The 19,890-nt window shown below is 46.1% G+C and overlaps 1 protein-coding gene across 12 annotated transcripts in view; it reads left to right on the top strand.

Annotated features, from left to right (window-relative positions):
- LOC147011429 (radixin-like) overlaps nucleotides 1–19,890 on the top strand; it is a 28,556-nt gene that overhangs the window by 7,651 nt on the left and 1,015 nt on the right. For 8 of the 12 annotated variants that reach the window (XM_085858034.1, XM_085858030.1, XM_085858031.1 and 5 more), the window contains exons 7-13: nucleotides 3,599–3,745; nucleotides 3,900–3,996; nucleotides 4,415–4,578; nucleotides 4,860–5,235; nucleotides 5,779–5,871; nucleotides 6,368–6,655; nucleotides 19,429–19,890. The exon at nucleotides 19,429–19,890 is cut by the window's right edge and continues 1,015 nt beyond it. In XM_085858034.1, coding sequence (XP_085714160.1) covers nucleotides 3,599–3,745; nucleotides 3,900–3,996; nucleotides 4,415–4,578; nucleotides 4,860–5,235; nucleotides 5,779–5,871; nucleotides 6,368–6,655; nucleotides 19,429–19,593 — 1,330 coding nt within the window. In that variant the 3' untranslated portion in view covers nucleotides 19,594–19,890. The remainder of the gene's footprint in view (nucleotides 1–3,598; nucleotides 3,746–3,899; nucleotides 3,997–4,414; nucleotides 4,579–4,859; nucleotides 5,236–5,778; nucleotides 5,872–6,367; nucleotides 6,656–19,428) is intronic. The other 4 variants (XM_085858040.1, XM_085858037.1, XM_085858038.1 and 1 more) reach the window with 1 other exon arrangement.

Raw genomic sequence — 19,890 nt, 5'->3', positions numbered from 1 at the left:
GGTCATCTAGTGTATTACTAAAAGGAGATTTGTGTGTGTGTCCGTGTCCGGCCGTGTGTGTGTGTGTGTGTCCACGTGTGTGAGTCCGTGCGTGTGTCTGTGTCCGGCCATGTGTGTGTCCACGTGTGTGTGTCCACATTTGTGTGTGTGTCCGTGTTTGTGTTGGTCCACGTGTGTGTGTACACGTGTGTGTGTCCGCGTTTGTGTGTGTCCGCATGTGTGGGTCCACGTGTGTGTGTGTCCGCACGTGTGTGTGTGGCCACATGTGTGGGTCCACGTGTGTGTGTGTGTCCGCGTTTGTGTGTGTGTCCTCATTTGTGTGTCCGTGTGTGTGTCCACGTAGGTGTGTGTCCGCCTGTGTGTGTGTGCCCGTGTGTGTGTCCACGTAGGTGTGTGTCCGCGTGTGTGTGTGTCTGTGTGTGTGGCCGTGTGTATGTGTGTGTGTGTGTCCACGTAGGTGTGTATCCACGTAGGTGTGTGTCCACCTGTGTGTGTCTGTGTGTGTGTGTCCGTGTATGTGTGGCCGTGTGTATGTGTGTGTGTGTCCACGTAGGTGTGTGTCCGCCTGTGTGTGTATGTGTGTGTCCACGTAGGTGTGTGTAAGTGTATGTCCGCCTGTGTGTGTCTGTGTGTATGTGTGTGGCCGTGTGTATGTGTGTGTCCGTGTGTATGTGTGTGGCCGTGTGTATGTGTGTGTCCGTGTGTATGTGTGTGTCCGTGTGTGTGTGTGTCCACGTAGGTGTGTGTCCGCCTGTGTGTGTCTGTGTGTGTATCCGTGTGTGGGTGTGTGTGTGCACGGAGGTGTGGGTCTGTCTGTGTGTGTTTGTGTATCCGTGTGTGTGTCCACGTCGGTGTGTGTGTGTGTGTGTCCACGTAGGTGTGTGTGTCCACATAGGTGTGTGTCCGTCTGTGTGTGTATCCGCGTGTGTGTGTCCACGTAGGTGTGTGTCTGTGTGTGTGTGTGTGTATCCGTGTGTGTGTGTCTACGTAGGTGTGTGGGTGTGTGTGTGTGTGTGTGTGTGTATCCATGTGTGTGTCCACGTCGGTGTGTGTGTGTGTGTGTCCACGTAGGTGTGTGTGTGCACATAGGTGTGTGTCCGTCTGTGTGTGTATCCGCGTGTGTGTGTGTGTGTCCACGTAGGTGTGTGTATCCGTGTGTGTGTGTCCACGTAGGTGTGTGTCTGTGTGTGGCCGTGTGTGTGTGTGTGTGTGTGTGTGTGTGTGTGTGTGTGTGTGTGTGTGTGTGTGTGTGTGTGTGTGTGTGTGTGTGTGTGTGTGTGTGTGTGTGTGTGTGTGTGTGTGTGTGTGTGTGTGTGTGTGTCACAAGGAAGAAGAACCAGCAAGACGACCTCTATCTTCAAGGGTTCCTGTTATCGTGGAATGATTAAGATGGTGCCATTGGAAAGCAAATAATCCATTATACTTGGAACAAACATTTGAGTCTGTTTAACCTCTGAAATGTCTGTTTTAAAATCTTTCAAAGAAGAATAACCGAGAATGGGAGCTCGATATGTGACAGTTTAAACAGCAACATTTATTATTCTTTGGGAGCAGGAATCCTTTAGAAGGACATGGAAGGAACACACAAACAACAACAAAAACAACTGTGTGCTATTTTTTTTTTAATCATTTTTTTGGTGTTTTACTTCATTTTACATCCTTTTTAGACTCACACATAGATAGTCGTGCAATATGTTTGTGACGTACAACTTGCTTTCCTTTGATTGAACCATCAACGAAGTGATGGATAGACACGCCAAGTATATACAAAACTTATTTGATGAGAGTATCCTGGTGATTATCCATTTTTGTGATTTGATTGATAATGCAATGTCTGAGGATTTTCACTCCGGCAACCGTAAAACACTTCATTCCACAACATACACAAATATAGCAAATAAAACTGAAAGCCCACTCCGTGGGAGTACCTCCTGTGTAACTACCCTTCGCAGGGCAGCTCACCGGATTACGGGATTGGGGCAAAGCCTTCGGGACCCCCATCACATGTCTCTGCTGTCATCTGAGCTCCAGCATTTGAACATCGTTATTGCAGCACTCTCTGAGGTTCAGAGACCAGATAGTGGCGAGATCATGATGGGTGGTTACACCTACTCCTGGTCTGGTCACTGATGGTTACCATAACCAAGGAGTTGCTTTGACTGTGTCCAATAAGCTGACTCCCGTGATAATTGAGGTAAAACCAGTGAACCAGCGTATGATGAGACTAAGGATTCGTCACTCCTTGGGTGTCGTTTCTCTGGTCTCTGTTTATGCTCCGACTGAGGCGAGTGATCTCACCGGGAAGGATGCCTTCTATACCACACTCGAGTCTGTGGTTGATCAGTGCCCCAGACGAGATACTCTTCCAGTCTTGGGGGATTTCAATGCATCGACTGGAACAGATAGAGACGGTTTTGAGACGTGTGTTGGTCCCCATGGGTCTGGAACTGTGAACCAGAATAGCACTAAGTTCCTTGACTTTGCAAGAAGTCATGGACTTAGGGTGGTTGGTTCATGGTTTTAGTGCCAACAAGCTCATTGCTGGACTTGGTTTTCCAACACTGGTGGTGCGGCAAAGGAGATTGACCATGTGCTCGGTGATGGTCACAGGAGGATGATCCAGAACTGCAGTGTTTACAGTAGTGCTCAGTTCCTCAATACCAACCACAAGCTTGTTGTAGCAACTCTGAAGCTGTGGCTCAAATCTAATAAAATCGAGGGAGGATTTCAGAGAGATCAAAATGCGGTGCATCATTTAGGAATGTCAAGATCTCTGACTTTTATTTCGCGGATGATGCAGTCATATTTGCGGAGAGTGGATATCCTTTTGGGGCCACTGTGATTATGGGTTTCTTGGGTCAAAACTAAGATCCAATCTTTCAGTAACATCTTGGATGCTGCTGTCTTGTATGTACCTGCCAGTGGCAAGGATGTTGAGGTCACAGAGAGATTCACTTACCTTTGCAGTGCCATTAATGTCTCCACATGTTGTGAGCCAGTGGTCAATAGACGTCTGGATCGGGACTGGGAGTCGTTTCATTCACTGGATCATGGGGTGTGATGCTGTCGGTGCCTATGCAGGAGGATGAAAGTCCGAGTCTTTAAGTCCTTGGTGCTTCCAGTCTTGTTCTGTGGATATGAGACTTGGATTCTGACCAAGGATCTTAGCCAAAGAATTAACTCCTTCGGTACCAGGTCTCTTCAGAGAATCCTTGGCTGTCGCTGGTCGGACTTTGTGTCTCACGAGTGGTTACTGAGAGAGATTCAGATGAGATTCGTTGCCTGTTTAGTCCGTGAGCGTCAGCTGCGTATGGACATGTGGCTCCTTTTCCTGATGCTGATCCTGCTCACCAGATTCTCTCAGTGAGGAGGACTTGTGAGTGGAGGAGGCCAATTCGCCGACCACGTTCCTCGTGGTTGCAGCAGGTTGATCAGCATCTCAAGGAGATGGGGGTGAGCCAGGCATCTGCCTGGGGGATGGCCAGATGGAGGTCCCTGGAATACCCGCAGAAAGTGGATATTGCGACGCGCTGCTCCGGCGTATGCTGCCAAACCTGACTTGACCTGTAATGTCCCCTGCTCCTGTCTTCTCTTCTAGAGAGGACGCCATGGTGGAGTACCTGAAAATCGCCCAGGACCTCGAGATGTATGGTGTCAACTACTTTGAAATCCGTAACAAGAAGGGTACACAGCTGTGGCTGGGTGTGGATGCTCTGGGGCTCAACTTTTATGAATGCTCGGACAAGTAAGCATGTCCTGTTTGCCTTTACATATTGAGGAGTGTCTTTTGGCTCCACATTGAGCAACTGAGCAGTATGCTGTTCAAGTCCCAATTGGGGAAAAGTATCATTCTGTTATAACCCTACAACCAGTCCCTCTTCACCTTTCCACTTTTCCAGACTATCTCCAAAAATTGGTTTCCCATGGAGTGAGATCAGAAACATTTCCTTCAATGAGAAGAAATTCATCATCAAACCGATTGACAAGAAGGCACCGGTGAGGACGAAGTGGCAAATTGCGGTTGTGAATCTTGCCCAAATGGCCTGTTCTAGTCGAGTCTGTAAGTTTGAGGATGCTGTATCTGCATTATAGATTTTTTTTAAAAAAATTAAGTTTCTCTTTTAACAGTATTACAGAAGGACTGGGTGGGAGTGTGGACCAATTAAGGACCGACCCATGTCTAACCTACCCTGTGCTATATGGACTGTCTTTCAGCATCTTTATGATCTAAAATATCACACCAATTATTCACAAGACCCCAACATGAAATCCCATGTAAAAAAAAAAGAAAAAGGTCCAAACATTTACTGTGACAAATACTTCCATTGCCTCTTCTTCCATGGAATCTACTTTCCTTCACAGGTTCCATTCTACAGGAAAGATTACTTTAGATTGCGTGACTGCTTTTGTGTAGGATTTTGTGTTCCTGGCACCGCGTTTACGCGTGAACAAGCGCGTGCTGGCTCTGTGCATGGGCAACCATGAGTTGTACATGCGGCGCAGACGACCGGACACCATTGAGGTCCAGCAGATGAAGGCACAAGCTCGGGAGGAAAAGCAGCAAAGGCAAGCGGAGAGGTGGGTCGAACTGATTGGTGCTTCGTTGGTGCACAAAAGAGTTGATCTTTTCTGGCCTGTTTCCATTACTGGGGCTGACTGAGCTGACTGGAGGTGCTTTATCTTTTCCTAAATTAAAAGTCCAGACAAATGGCTTGTCATTGCTTTCCTGGTTTTTGTGTCGAACGGTCTAGCGACACCCATTCGGCCGGAACAGCCCGTTGCAGTGGAAATGTCACCCGATGGTGTGACTGAGTTTCGAAACATTTGCTCATTCGAAGAGCCATTTGACTGTGTTTTAGGGCACAGCTGGAGAGTGAGCGAAGGAAGAGAGAAGCGGCAGAGAAGGAAAGGGAGAGGGTCGAAAGGGAAAAGGAGGAGTTATTGCAGCGCCTGCAGCAGATAGAGGAGCAGACGACACATGCGCAGAAAGGTCCTTTGTGCTCTAACTTGTTTGCCCTCTTCCCCTTTCCTCGTTCTCTGCCATATCATATGCTCTGTTGCCATCTGACCTCAGAGCTGCAGGAGCAGTGTAACCGTGCGGCCTCACTGGAGAGGGAGAGGCTTCGAGCCGAGCAGGAAGCGAAGAGGCTGCAGGAGGCTCGTCATGAGGCCGAGGAGGCACGCGAGGCACTTGCAAAGCAAGCTGCAGATCAGCAGCGCAGTCAAGAGCAGTTGGTAATGCAGTGGAAGGCAGTATAAGTATCATAAATAATATTGTATGTGGATTTAGCTAAAGTTCTAGAACATCAGGACACGAGCAACTAAATGCATCCTCATCGCAAGCACTTGGGCTCACAGCTATCTGGCTGAGCACTCACTCTCGGCTTAAGTGTCTTGTTAATACTAATTGAGGTAAAACATGGTGATACAAAATTCTCTGTTCGTAATGTGCTCAGTTATCATTCCTGAGGAAGTTGGATGAACCAACAAACTGCCATTTTGGAACTGTGTCGACAAGATGTTGCATCTGAAGCATACAGCCCTCCAGAAGGGACGTTGAGCCAACTTGCCGTAGTGATTGTGGATGTCGAGTTTGTTCGTGGCCTGTTTCTGAACAGATAAGGTCCAGGCTTTCAATGACAGCTAATGCATTATTGTTTCTGTTGTGTTAATAAACAATAGAGAGGTAATGTTAATTTAAATTCATAATTACCCGTAAACTGGGCCAAGACCAAAATGAGTATCCGGTGCTGCACATTGTCCACATGTCCCTTACAGGCTGCTGAGCTTGCCGAGTTTACGGCGAGGATTTCCCTTCTTGAGGAAGCACAGCGGAGGAAGGTGGATGAGGTGATGGAGTGGAAGCAGAAGGTACTTTATTAATCAAGTAGTGGGTCACGTTCTTGAACAACCTCACTTGATACCCCAGAAATTTACTCCCCAAAGAGGAAAGCCCACTCTTGTGGTCCATTCGGATGAGGTTATCATCGCCGCTGGTCGGTAGGTTACAGTGAACTTACACTTGTGGAGGGGGTGAAGCATTATGAATAATGCCTGCCATATATATATATATATATATATATATATATATATATATATATATATATATATATATATATATATATATATATATATATATATGACTCATGTATAACCATTATCCCTTCTGCATCTGCTTGAAGACATAACAGATCCCATCGTGTCTGCTGCAAAATTATTGCTTTTGACCCGAATTTTAGCAATTTTTTTTCAGGTTATCAGTTGGCAACAAATGTATTTTATATCAGAAAAAGCGTTTTCTAAAGGTAGAAAATGATGATGGTCAGTTTAATTTTTATGTGGAATATTTTGTTCCGTTCTGCACTAGACAATTCTAGTTCAGGAGGATTTGGAGCATACACGCCAGGAGTTGAAGCAAGCCATGGCTGCTCCACCGCCCCCCACTCCGGCACCAACACCCACGCTGGCGACCCATAATCCCACGCTGACACCCAGCTCTCCGGGCCTGAGCCCCGAAGGTGAAACGGACGAGACGGATGAACGGCACGTCGAGGGCAGCGCCGAGCTGGGTTTTGGAATAGCGTGGAACGTGCACATCGAAGAGGCGAGACTCACAGAAGCTGCAAAAAACCAGCGAGTGAAGAGGCAACTGCAGGTGGGATTGTGGTTCGATTTGGAGATGTGGTTGGAGATATTAGTCTGGATTATGATTGCGATTCAGTCGGTGGTCGTTGCGGTTTAACTTCTCATTTGTTTGCACTCAAGGGTTGTGCTTTCCAGTGTGATTCCATGCCCGTAATATCAAAGTGATGAATACGAGGAGGCCTGTTTCTTTCAAACAAAAATAATACACAGAGAATAACATGGATTCATTTTTTTTTTTGGTCATGAATTAAAAATCCTTTGATTTTCAGCTCACCTGGAACGTAGTTCCGGGAGCTGATGGGATGGCGTGTCATCAATCCATCCCCTCCGTCCACAAAAACTTGCAACTTCGTCTCCGAAACCACACACACAATTTCGATGAAACTTGACTTCAACTTTCATCACCCATAAGTGATGTACCAAAGTTTGTTCACGACATTTAAAAACTCGGGGTCTTAGGGGGTCTATAAGGTGATTGCCCCCCCAAAATATGTATTTGCTTTCTTCTCTGAAACTACACTCTACACACACAATTCCGATGAAACCTTGACCACAACCTTCATCAACCATGATATATCAAAGTTTGTTCACGTTATTTTTTAAAATCGGGGTCTAAGGAGGTTTATGGGGGTGGTCGCCCCCCAAAATAGGTATTTGCTATAATACTCTTTCATCTGTACACTTTGCTGATTCCGTGCCTCGTTGATTTCCTCCTCAGTATGATTATTCTACCAGGTGAACCCCGTGGGGTATTGCCCCTATTTTTATTGATTGTTGGCTGGCAGGATGACCTAAAGGTATACACAATCATCTCTGAGCTGTTCAGCCTGGGCTTGAATGCCGACCAGGCTATAAACTGTCATCCTGGTGTTTTGCATGCAGGGTAAGGCATCAATGTGTGCGCTGTTCCTCGGGTGTACGTTAAGCCGGGTGTTACATGTACTCGCATTAGTTCGTAGACATTAAAGATCCCATGATGTTCTTCGCAAAGAGCAGTTGAGTTATCGTTTGGTCCCTGAACAAATTAAAAATTCCTGCTCCAACTTACCCAGTCGAACATCGAGCAAGGCCAGACCAGCCGGTTCGTGAAAGACTTGGGCCAAACTTTCCCTGGCCAATCCCACGAGATTGGAATAATTATGGTCAGGAAAGAACAAGATTTTATTCATTTTCCATTTTTATCATCCTGAATAACCAGGTGGTGTTTTTTGTTTGTTTATTTTTTGTCTACATTGCCAAGGCTCGTGGAGAGCTAGTACTAGTACACTGAATGGACCAGGAAGCAACAGGAGAAAAAATTGGAAGGAGGGATTGGGGGTTAAGGAGGGTAGAAACGATCATGGTTTTGGATTGGGGATGATCTGAGATGGTGGTGAACAGCTGACTTAAAGATGTGGAGGAAGGAATGAGATTGAAGAGGAAAGTTGATTCCAAAGGTGGGAAAAAAGAAGAACAAATGAGTGGTGGTGAGTTGTGATCCTGGATTTTGGTAGTTTCACGAGAAGGGGGTTGAGGGTGGAATGTATGAACCCTGCAGAAACCTGGAGGGGTGAGGACAGTGCACGGAAAGAGCACAGGGTGCAAGACCAGAAAGGATGTGATCGGAGACATAGAAACCACCGACCTGTGTGCGATGGCAAAGTGATAGACCCATCGACGCAGCTTCGTCGTGGGACATTCTAATAATCTTGAAGGCCTTGGTTTCCGTGGCGTCAAGCTGAGCAAGACCTGAGCCAGGGGTGGCAGCCCCAGAGGGAAGAGCAGTGCTCCATAAAGCTGTGGATGAAGACCTAGTCGGTGGATAGGAGTTCAGGTTTGCCAAGGAAGGGCTTTGTATGATGGAGAATGCCCAGTTGGTGGCTGGCTGTGGAGGCTAACTCTGAAATGTAGTTTGCCCAAGAAAGATCATGGCTGATATTGAGACTGAGGAGTTTGAATGAATGAACTTACTCAAGAGGATTGTTGAGAAAGTAGATAGTAGGGTTTGCCAGACGTTCCTTTTGGAAAAAGATAGCGAGACTGAGATTTGTCAGGATTGAAAGACATATTGCAAATGTTTGACCAGATTGTGGTTTTTTTTCAAGGTCTGAAGAGAGGGAAGAGGCTGCAGCCTGCGTGTCTGGCGGATGAAGGATGTCGTGGCAGAGAGTGGAGTTAACAGCAAATAAGTAAAGAGGATTTACCACAGAGAGAGAGAGAGAGAGATACTATAGGAAAGTGATATTGAGGGCCTCCATCCATTGTTGTGAGACTAGAAGCAGCATGTCCAAGGGAGAGCGACCAGGTCGGAATCTGAATTGATGATCTGAGATGAGGCTGTTGGAGAAAAGGAATGATTTTATGTCAACTGTGATGATGGATTCCATGACCTTGCTGATGATTGGAAGTAAGCTAATTGATCTGTAGTTATAGGAGATCTGCTTTTGCACCTTTTCATGTAATGTTGTAACGTCTGCTGATTTCCAAACAGATGGAAGATGACCTCGTGTAAATGACGGGGGGGGGGGGGAGTGCAGAGAGAGTATGTGCAAGAGTAGCAGAGCAGATTTTTTTGGACATGTGACAGAGCCTAGGGTTGAAAGAACCTTCTCCACCTTCTCAGGTGTAAAAGACACAGAGCTGAGGAGCAGTTGGGTATGACAAGGAAAGTTGGGTACAAAAGAGTTAGGGGTTGGGGACAAGATTTAGAAGCAAACACCGAAGCATTTGGCCTTCTCACGAGTAGAGTCGGCTGTGATGCCCCATTGAAGAGCGGGAAGGGCTGAAAGGGGAGCATACTCCAGAGACAGACTTAACAAGGCATCATCAGGTTTTAAAAGAGGGAGAAAAGTTTGAAAAGTTCATTCTTGAGGTTGGAGAGATGTTGTTTTCTGGCTCTCCTGAGAGTGGACACATACTTGTTGCGGACTCCTTGAATGCAGTGATATTGCCTTCGGTCAGTTTTGCCTTCCAGGAAGAGAAGGCAAGTTGTTTCAGAGCAACTGCTGCACCACAGGATTCAGTGTACCATGGGTGGGAAGAAGGGTAGGATAATTGAAGGGATGAATCTGTACATGAGAGAGAGAGAGCAGGTTCGTTTGGAAGAAATCGCAGTCTGAATTAACATCACGGGCAGTAGATATGGGGGACCAGTCCTGAAGTGAGATGGCTGCTTGCATTCCCTGCCAATCTGCCTGAGTGAAATGCCAGACTCGCCAGCATTGAGGTAACTCTCTGAAAATAGCCAGAGAGCTGTTGACTTTCACAAGTGTAAGAACCAATTGGAGCAGAGGAAGAGCGGGAGGTATTTGCGGGAAAGTTAGTCGTCACCAAATCTAGAAGAGAGGATTTGTCATTTGGAGAAATCCGGGTTGGAAAGTTCACATATTGAGTCAGTCCTATGGAGTCACAGAAGTCCTTTGCTGAAGTGCCATGGTTGGTGAGAGAGGAACCAACACCCAGCCAATTAGCATGGTGACAATTTAAATCACCACATATCAGGAAGAGAGAGAGTTTAAAAGTTTGTCCATGTTGAGAGAGAGGACAGAGAGAGAGAGAGAGAGAGAGAGAGAGAGAGAGAGAGAGAGAGAGAGAGAGAGAGAGAGAGAGAGAGAGAGAGAGAGAGAGAGAGAGAGAGAGAGAGAGAGAGAGACAGACAGACAAGCCAGTAGGTGGCGATGGGTCGCCGAGCATGGAAACTATAAGATATAGAGCAAAATGGATGTCATATCGCGGATAGGGAATCACCTTAAGATTATGCATATCAAATCTCATCCAGTTCCATCTCCTGATAACGACTCAGTATCCATTTGAATGAAAAGTAACGAAAATGCGGTTTGAAATCGGAAATCCCCAAAGTTCGAGGGGGTGCTGTGGGTGAACAAAGATCTAAATCGAAAATCCGGCTCGATCGTTTGTGCACAATGCATTCCAGACGATTAGTGTGAATTTTCATGACCATCCGACCATAACCCTAGGAGGAGTAGCATTTGGCGCGAAGGCACCTCCAGCTCTCGCATATTATCGATTTTTGCACTAATTGACCTTTGACCCCTGACCTAAGCGAAATCGGTCAATATGTCCTGAGGAAAAGTTGTAGTACTCATTGAGTACCATGAACCTGCAAAGTTTCATTCGTATCGATGCACTCACCTGGTCGCTAGGGGGCCTTCAATTTTCGCCAATTTTCGCGCATACCCTAATTGTAGGGGGCGCTGCGGGTAAAGGATTCCATATATCACAAAAACCGGAATATATTTGATAGAGCATCACCTGCAGATCATTCGTGCCAAATTTCATAACCCTACGTGGGATAATGGCTTTCGGAATTTATTTCACGTGAACGGTACCGATTTTGAAGGTTTTTCGGTTGTTGCTAGGGAACCAAAGCGTCCCTAGCAACCATCACAATTTCCAAAGCACTCGGTCATAAGATGTACATTGCAGAGTTTGGTCAAAATCCGCCCGCGTTTACTACCAATGATGCTGATGACAAATGAACAAACATCCAAACAAACAAACAGACAGAATTACTGACAATAAGGGTCACCTATTTCGGTGACCCAATATATATACATATATACAGTGGGGAGAACAAGTATTTGATACACTGCCGATTTTGCAGGTTTTCCCACTTACAAAGCACGTAGAGGTCTGTAATTTTTTTTATCATAAGTACACTTCAACTGTGAAAGACGGAATCGAAAACAAAAATCCTGAAAAATCACATTGTATGATTTTTAAATAATTAATTTGCATTTTATTGCATGAAATAAGTATTTGATCACCTACCAACCAGTAAGAATTCTGGCTCTCACAAACCTGTTAGTTTTGTCTTTAAGAAGCACTCCCATTCTCCACTCATTACCATTATTAACTGCACCTGTTTGAACTCGTTATCTGCATAAAAGACAGCTGTCCACACTCAATCAATCAGACTCCAACCTCTCCACAATGGGCACGACCAGAGAGCTGTCTAAGGACATCAGGGACAAAATTGTAGACTTGCACAAGGCTGGGATGGGCTACAGGACAATAGGCAAGCAGCTTGGTGAGAAGGCAACAGCTTTTGGCGCAATTATTAGAAAATGGAAGAAGTTCAAAATAACAGTCAATCTCCCTCAGTCTGGGGCTCCATGCAAGATCTCACCTCGTGGAGCCTCAATGATCATGAGAAAGGTGAGGGATCAGCCCAGAACTACACGGCACGACCTGGTCAATGACTTGAAGAGAGCTGGGACCACAGTCTCAAAGAAAACCATAAGTAACACACTACGCCGTCATGGATTAAAATCCTGCAGCGCACGCAAGGTCCCTCTGCTCAAGCCAGCGCATGTCCAGGCCTGTCTGAAGTTTGCCAATGACCATCTGGATGATCCAGAGGAGGAATGGGAGAAGGTCATGTGGTCTGATGAGACCAAAATAGAGCTTTTTGGTTTAACCTCCACTCGCCGTGTTTGGAGGAAGAAGAAGGATGAGTACAACCCCAAGAACACCATCCCAACCGTGAAGCATGGAGGTGGAAACATCATTATTTGGGGATGCTTTTCTGCAAAGGGGACAGGACGACTGCACCGTATTGAGGGGAGGATGGATGGGGCCATGTATCGCGAGATCTTGGCCAACAACCTCCTTCCCTCAACAAGAGCATTGAAGATGGGGCGTGGCTGGGTCTTCCAGCATGACAACGACCCGAAACACAGCCAGGGCAACTAAGGAGTGGCTCCGTAAGAAGCATCTCAAGGTCCTGGAGTGGCCTCGCCAGTCTCCAGACCTGAACCAAAGAGAAAATCTTTGGAGGGAGCTGAAAGTCTGTGTTGCCCAGCAACAGCCCCGGAACCTGAAGGATCTGGAGAAGATCTGTATGGAGGAGTGGGCCAAAATCCCTGCTGCAGTCTGTGCAAACCTGGTTAAGAACTACAGGAAACGTCTGATCTCTGTAATTGCAAACAAAGGTTTCTGGACCAAATATTAAGTTCTGTTTTTCTGATGTATCAAATACTTATTTCATGCAATAAAATGCAAATTAATTATTTAAAAATCATACAATGTGATTTTCAGGATTTTTGTTTTACATTCCGTCTTTCACAGCCTGGTGTTGGCTTCGTGGTTAGGGTGGCGGCTTGGGATCCCAGGGTCCTGAGTTCAAGCCCCGTTGGCTCCTGAATTAATGCCAGGAGGTTGACTCAGCCTGTCATCCTTCCGAGGTCGGTGAAATGAGTACCAGTGTCCTGGTCCCGGTGTATGCCCCGGTTAGAATAGGTGTACCATATCCCTGTGTGTCATAAGAGGCGACCAGGGTTGGCGTCAGGAAGGGCATCCGGCCATAAAACATTGCCGCAAGAAAAAGCCAAACCCCTGCACAGCAGGGAAAAATGGCTGTAAAAACGGTCATTTTTATATATTATTCCGTTTTTCACAGTTGAAGTGTACCTATGATAAAAATTTCAGACCTCTACGTGCTTTGTAAGTGGGAAAACCTGCAAAATCGGCAGTGTATCAAATACTTGTTCTCCCCACTGTATGTATGTGTGTGTGTGTATATATATATATATATATATGTATATATATATATATATATATATATATATATATATATATAGATATATATATATATATATATATATATATATATATATATATATATATATATATATATATATATATCGATGTTACGTTGATTTCCACGATTCTAAATTGTGCGAAACGTGTATTCATCACACTTTGCATGCAAAACGATTGACCCCGATGACATCTTTCAACCACAAAGAGAATTAAAAAAAATAGAGAAAATAACTTTTGTGTTGACAGCTGTGATTAGGTTGTATGCTACGTCACGAATACTCCACAACAACCCAAATATCAATCCACTGACCCCTACCCCCACCCGACCACATACCCCCACCTCCCCCATGCCCTTGTCTGTATGTCATATCTATATGGCTTCTTATTATGCTTCTTCCCTCCACTTGCATGCTTTCTGCACCAAGTGTGATCAGTGCACAAAGCCCGCAACAAGTGTGTGTTCTACTCTCAGGAGAGCGAGCAGAAAACATCATCTGTCCAATCTCAAGAATGAGCTTTAAAACATGTCTCTGTCCTCTAAAACCTGGTGGCACCTTATCAAGTCTGTCTCTGTTGTATGCTCCCCTTCCATCCCTTCCCTCTCTTCAAATGTGTGGTGTTGATGTGGTATGAAAGAAGCAGGAGAAGCGTTGTAACTCCAGGGAACAACAAGAGCAACCGTTTCTTCCAAAACTTAAGCAGGCCTCCAATCCTTCCCATTCCATCTGCATGATGACATCATGCTGTCATCCGCACAGCATGTGATCCCATGTATGCAATGTAATGTATCATAAGTACAATGAGGCTAGACACCACAGAATGGCACCACAGCCAACTCCGTTCATGAGAAGGCTGAATGCCTCAATTCTGTGTTTGCTTCAAAATCTTGTGTCCCTAACCGCTCGCTCTCTGTACCCATCCTTCCCAGTCGTACCCAACAGCTCCTGAACTTTGTGTGTCTTGCACCGGCGAAGGTAGAAAAGTTTCTGGTAACCCTCGACTCTGGCTCTGCAACTGGACCAGACGGCATCAGCTCGTGTGTCCTAAAAACCTGCTCTGCTGTTCTTGCACTTCCTCTCTGCCTTTTTCACCCTGTCATTTACCTTCGGTCATCTTCCATCTGCTTCAAAATCAGCCAACGTCATAACATTACAAAAATAAAGGGTGCAAAAACTGTTCTCCTGAACTCAAGACCAATGAACTGACTTCCAATCATCAGCAAGGTCATGAAATAGATCATCGCAGTTAACATAAAATCATTCCTTTTCTCCAACATCTTCATCTCAGATTATCAATTCGAATTCAGACTTGGTCACTCCACCTTGGACATGCTGCTTATACTCACACAGCAATGGATGGAGGCTCTCAATATCAGACATGGGATTAAGGCCGTCTCTCTGGACATCTCGCGAGCTTTCGATAGTCTGGCATCCTGCCTTGCTCTCCAAACTACTGCATCTGCTGATGGAATCCAAGGCCAACTCCACTCTTGGATTACTCACTTCTTCTACACTCTCAGAGACAACATGTGGCTCTCAACAGATCCCTTTAATTTCCTCTTCCTGTCAAGGCTGGAGTGCACTGTTCTCGGCCCCATCCTCTTCCTAATCTTCTTCAATGGTCTCACTGACTCTAGAAAATCCTCTTTATTTCTTTGCTAATGACCCCACTCTCTGCCGTGACATCGCTCATCCTTCAGAAAGGCAGGCAGCAGTCTCTTCGCTCTCTTCAGATCGTGACAAAATCACAAACTGCTCAAACACTTGTACCATGTCCTTTAACCAAGCTGTTAAATCCCTTTCTCTCTCTGTCTCTCTCTCTCTCTCACTCTGAAAGGACCGTACCACAAACCCTTCCATCTACTTTCTCAACAACCCTCTTGAAGTTCAGTCAATCAAACTCTTGGGTGTCACTCTAAGCCATGGACAAGCCACATTTCAAAATTAGCCTCCAAAGCCAGATGGTAACTGGGCATCCTCCATCGTGCAAAGTCCTTCCTTGAGACACCTGAGCTCCTGTCCATCAAAAGGCTTGCACCCTCTGCCCTCTCCAAGCTTGTCCCCCCCCTCCCCGCCCCAGGGATCTACAGAACGCACATGGTCCACCAGAAACCCCCTCCTCATGAAACTGCCATAGTCCAGAACGACTGCTCACCTCCAATCATTTGTTCATCTGTGTTTTCTCCAAGTCTGTGGAATCAACTTCCACACTCTCTTCAATATCATTCTTCCCTCCAGGTCTTCAACACAGCTGCTCACCACCATCTCAAATCATCCCCCATCCAGAACCAAGATATTTTCTACACCCATTATACCACCCCATACCCCTGTATCCATCTTGTCTTTCCCTTGCATTCTCCTCTTCCCCTCGTCGTTACCCGCATCCCTTGTTTGTCCATCTATTGTCTCCCTCTGCCCTGCTATTGCCATTTCCCCCTTCTCCTGCTGTTCCTTTTTTACGCTGTGTCCTGATCCGTTCTGTGTTCTAGCTCGTCCATGAGCTTTGACTTTGACTGTGTCGGCTATTCAAAAAAAATAAAAAAATACTCTTGATAGTTTACTAAAGTCTAAATAACAGATAAGGTGGCGTGATCGACACTTCATCAATGGCAGTAAACTTCCGAATTTTTCTTTTTTTCTTCAAACCTTTAAAATCTTCATTTTAATTCAATTGAATTATATACTTGAACAACTTAGAGCACAAATCGTCTTTTTGACACTTCCAAAAACCTCTGGTTTAGCAGTACATGAACGAGGTTGTACGTCATCTCGACCAATCGAATGTGGAACTCACGCTCTCAGAGTTGGGGAATATCGAGAGTCAGACAAAATTGCAGCTCCAAGGACATGTAGATTGATTGTGTGCGGAAATGCAAAACGAGTTGAAAAGACCCTTCCTGTGTCCTTTTTCTCAAGAACTGAGGTGCTCCATGAACAATCTACTTTACCTATTTACTTGGGTGTGTTGAATTATTTGATTGTTTTTCAATTTTTACTTTCCTTCACTCTCTATTCGCAAGTCTGTCCCTGCCAAAGAGCAGCTCCTTGCATTGGTTTGACCAACGAGCACCCAGGTCAGGTCAGGTATGGGAGCATGTGCCAGAACAGCGCGTCGCTGCGTCCACTTTCTGCCGGTACTCCAGGGGCCTCCGTCTGGCCATCCCCCAGGCAGATGCCAGGCCCATCCCCATCTCCTTGAGATGACGGTCAACCTGCTGCAACCATGAGGCATGTGGTCGGCCCACTGGCCTCCTCCACTCATGAGACTCCCTCGCTGAGAGAATCTGGTGAGCAGGATCAGCATCAGGAAAACGAGCCACATGTCCATACAGCCGCAACTGACGCTCACGGACTATGCAGGTAACAAATCTCATCCGAGTCTCTCTCAGCAACCGCTCGTTGGACACAAAATCCGACCAGCGATAGCCAAGGATTCTCCGAAGAGACCTGGTACCAAAGGAATTAAGTCTCCGTCTCAGATCCTTGGTCAGTGTCCAAGTCTCGCACCCATAGAGCAAGACTGGAAGTACCAAGGACCTGAAGACTCGGACTTTCGTCCTCCCGCACAGATACCGGCAGCGCCACACCCCATGATCCAGTGAGTCCATGACTCCCCAGGCCCGACCCAGACGTCTATTGACCTCTGACTCGCAGCCAGCATCGCAGATGACTCCTCATCCCTGAGCTTGGCAACATCCAGCCTAGGCTGGGATGGTACCATTCTCAAGGATTTAAGGTGCAGCTTTAGAGTTGCTACAACAAGCCTGTGGTCAGTATTGAGGAACTGAGCACTCCGGTAGACCCTGCAGTTCTGGATCATCCTCCAACGACCGTCAATGAGGACATGGTCAATCTCCTTTGCCACACCGCCAGCGTTGGAATACCAAGTCCAGCGATGAGCTTGTGGGCGCTGAAACCATGAACCAGCCACCCTAAGTCCATGACTTCTTGCAAAGTCAAGGAACTTAGTGCTATTCTGGTTCAGAGTTCCTGACCCATGGGGACCAACACACACCTCATAACCATCCCTATCAGTTCCAGTCGATGCATTGAAATCCCCCAAGACTAGAAGTGTATCTCGTCTGGGGCACTGATCAACCACAAACTCGAGTGTGGCGTAGAACGAGCACCCGATGGCTCCAAAAGCTGTCAGAGGCCACAAGCGCAATGTTGGAATACGCGAGGCCTGGCTCATTCGAACATGCACACCATCCCCGCTCACCTGTGCCTTTGGTGGGACTCATTAACAGTTTACATATGACGGACAAAACCGAGCTGTTGTCTTGAGAGCACAGCCTTCGTCTGGTGTCATGGAATATGGCTCCCCACTGTGGACTGCTGCTGCTGCTTCCCACCTTGAGGCCGTGGGATATAAATCCTTCTGTGACGTTGAAATGTAGTGTCAGGTAGCTGAGTCTCATGGTCCTGCTCACCGTAGGTAGGTTGTTGGCCTGGTAGATTTTTTTACCAGCTCCTATTTTGGTTTTGCTTTTCTTGCCCTCTTCACCTCTCTTCCCAGTGCTTACCTTTTCTGGTTGCACCTGTTGTGCCACAACCATTTCCTTGTTACCCTCCATTCTTTCATAACCCTCTTTTCACACTTGTGGAACTGTCCTCCTGAGTCTGTTGTTACAAGGTGTTCCCGAGCCCACTACCACCTCATCATCTCTCACATATCCACCACTGTTCCCATTACGTCCTTCTCCTACAATTTGCTCTCCTTATACTGTGGATGGAGCATCTCTGTTGTCTTCCCTCCATTTTTCTCTTTGCCCCATCTTGGCTGTAGATCCATCATCCCCTGTTGTTCTATACTTCTATGAGCCTCGACACCTTTATCCAACAAGTGGGCCCGTTCATCCATTGGACCAAATTTTCATTGGTCTTCATGGCCTTGTAGCATACCTGCCTGCTGTACTGCTTGAGCATGAGCTTGCCTTTCACCAAACTGATTGAGCTTGGGCCAGGGCGGGGATTATACATTCCTTATTATTGCCAAATTATACTACTATTATTATTGTTAACATTATTAGTATTAATTTATATGTGCTTTGTTACAATGTTATCATTATTTGGCGAAAAAAAATTTTCGCCGAGTATGTTGGTCTGTAGCATTTGTCTGTCTGTCTATCTGTCTGTCACACAAATTTTGTCCACTTTTCATGTACTCAATCTGGATATTGTTTGTGTCTGTACGTGATCAGCCAAGGACAGCAACACTTATTTTTGGTGAAGATCCGACTCCGGATCCGGATCTAAGAATTTTTCAAGTGATCCTTCACCATTGAGAGATGAGAGCAAAAATGATGTATAGCATGATATCTCAAAAAGTTGTGGACGAGTGGTGACAAAACGAGGTGGATGAGTTGCTGAGGTGATAAGAACAAGCCGATCCGATTCTGGCTAAGGTCTGGATTCAGATCTGACCTATCGGTGGCATACAAAATGTAAACTGTTCAGCCTGGCGGAGGTATGTTCTCTACTGAGGGCTGTTCCGTTCCGCAAGGTGTCACCGAGTGATTTTTATTTTTCTTGTTTTGTTATTTATTTTGTCATTCGAATGTCATGGTGCGGAAGAGGACCTATTTATCTGCTCGACACACCTTAACATGACGTGCATTTAAAACATGGGAATTCTTCCCGGCTCTTTGTCGTTCATTAACCTAATCAACTCAGGACGTCATGACAATCAATTTGGTGTCTCACATTCCACGTCAGAATGCTCCAGTGGAACTCCACAAAAAACATGACACACACACACACCTCATCTATTTATAGTAGATACAGTAACTGAGTCCAAGGGTTCCAGAAGGTAGATGTCAAGTCTGAATTTCCACAACCTTAATTTTGCCCTTTTTTTTTTCCTCATTTCAGTCCGACATGTAATATCCAGGGACAAATGTTCATGAGTTCGACAATACAAAGTTTTTAATTGACTTCAATTAGAGACAAGGGACACCAGAATATGTCATTCATCCCAGCACATACACACCCCGTAATATTTCCCTTTTCCCCATCTATCCTTTCACATTATCTCTCATTTATTTGAAGCTCACATGTCAATGCTAAGTTGTAGGTTCAACCGGCTGAGCCTGTCATATGGTACATTGTCAGCAGGGAGCACTGCGTCATCGGGGAAATGCGCACGCCTGTACGATTGACCGCGGAACAGCCGGCTTAAAAAGTGTGCTCCGTGCATTTGTCACTACTTAACCATTTCCATCCCCATTTCCAACTGCAGGAGTTGACCATGGATCTCGCACGTGCTCGGAACAGCACCAAGTGTACGGCCAACGACGTCCTCCACGAAGACAACGTCCGCCAAGGCCGGGACAAGTACAAAACTCTGCGGCAAATTCGCCAGGGGAACACGAAACAACGCATCGACGAATTTGAGGCACTCTAAACCTGCTTCTGTGCCCGTTCGCTCGTACGTTGAAAACACCTGCGCTTACATGGGCCTGTCGTCCTGTCACTTCGTCTTTGGCTCTCTCTCTCTCTCTCTCTCTCTCTCTCTCTCTCTCTCTCTCTCTCTCTCTCTCTCTCTCTCTCTCTCTCTCTCTCTCTCTCTCTCTCTCTCTCTCTCTCTCTCTCTCTCTCTCTCTCTCTCTCTCTCTCTCTCTCTCTCTCTCTCTCTCTCTCTCCTTCAATTCTCAGTCTTCATGTCTTTTTCTCCCAAACTGATTCCCTTTTTCCTTCTTGT

This window comes from Eptatretus burgeri, chromosome 15 (assembly GCF_056783735.1).
Source record: "Eptatretus burgeri isolate ZD-2024b chromosome 15, Ebu_testis_v1, whole genome shotgun sequence".
Classification (NCBI taxonomy): domain Eukaryota; kingdom Metazoa; phylum Chordata; class Myxini; order Myxiniformes; family Myxinidae; genus Eptatretus; species Eptatretus burgeri.
Note: the sequence above shows the minus strand (reverse complement) of the source record. Positions and strands in the feature narration are given on the sequence as shown.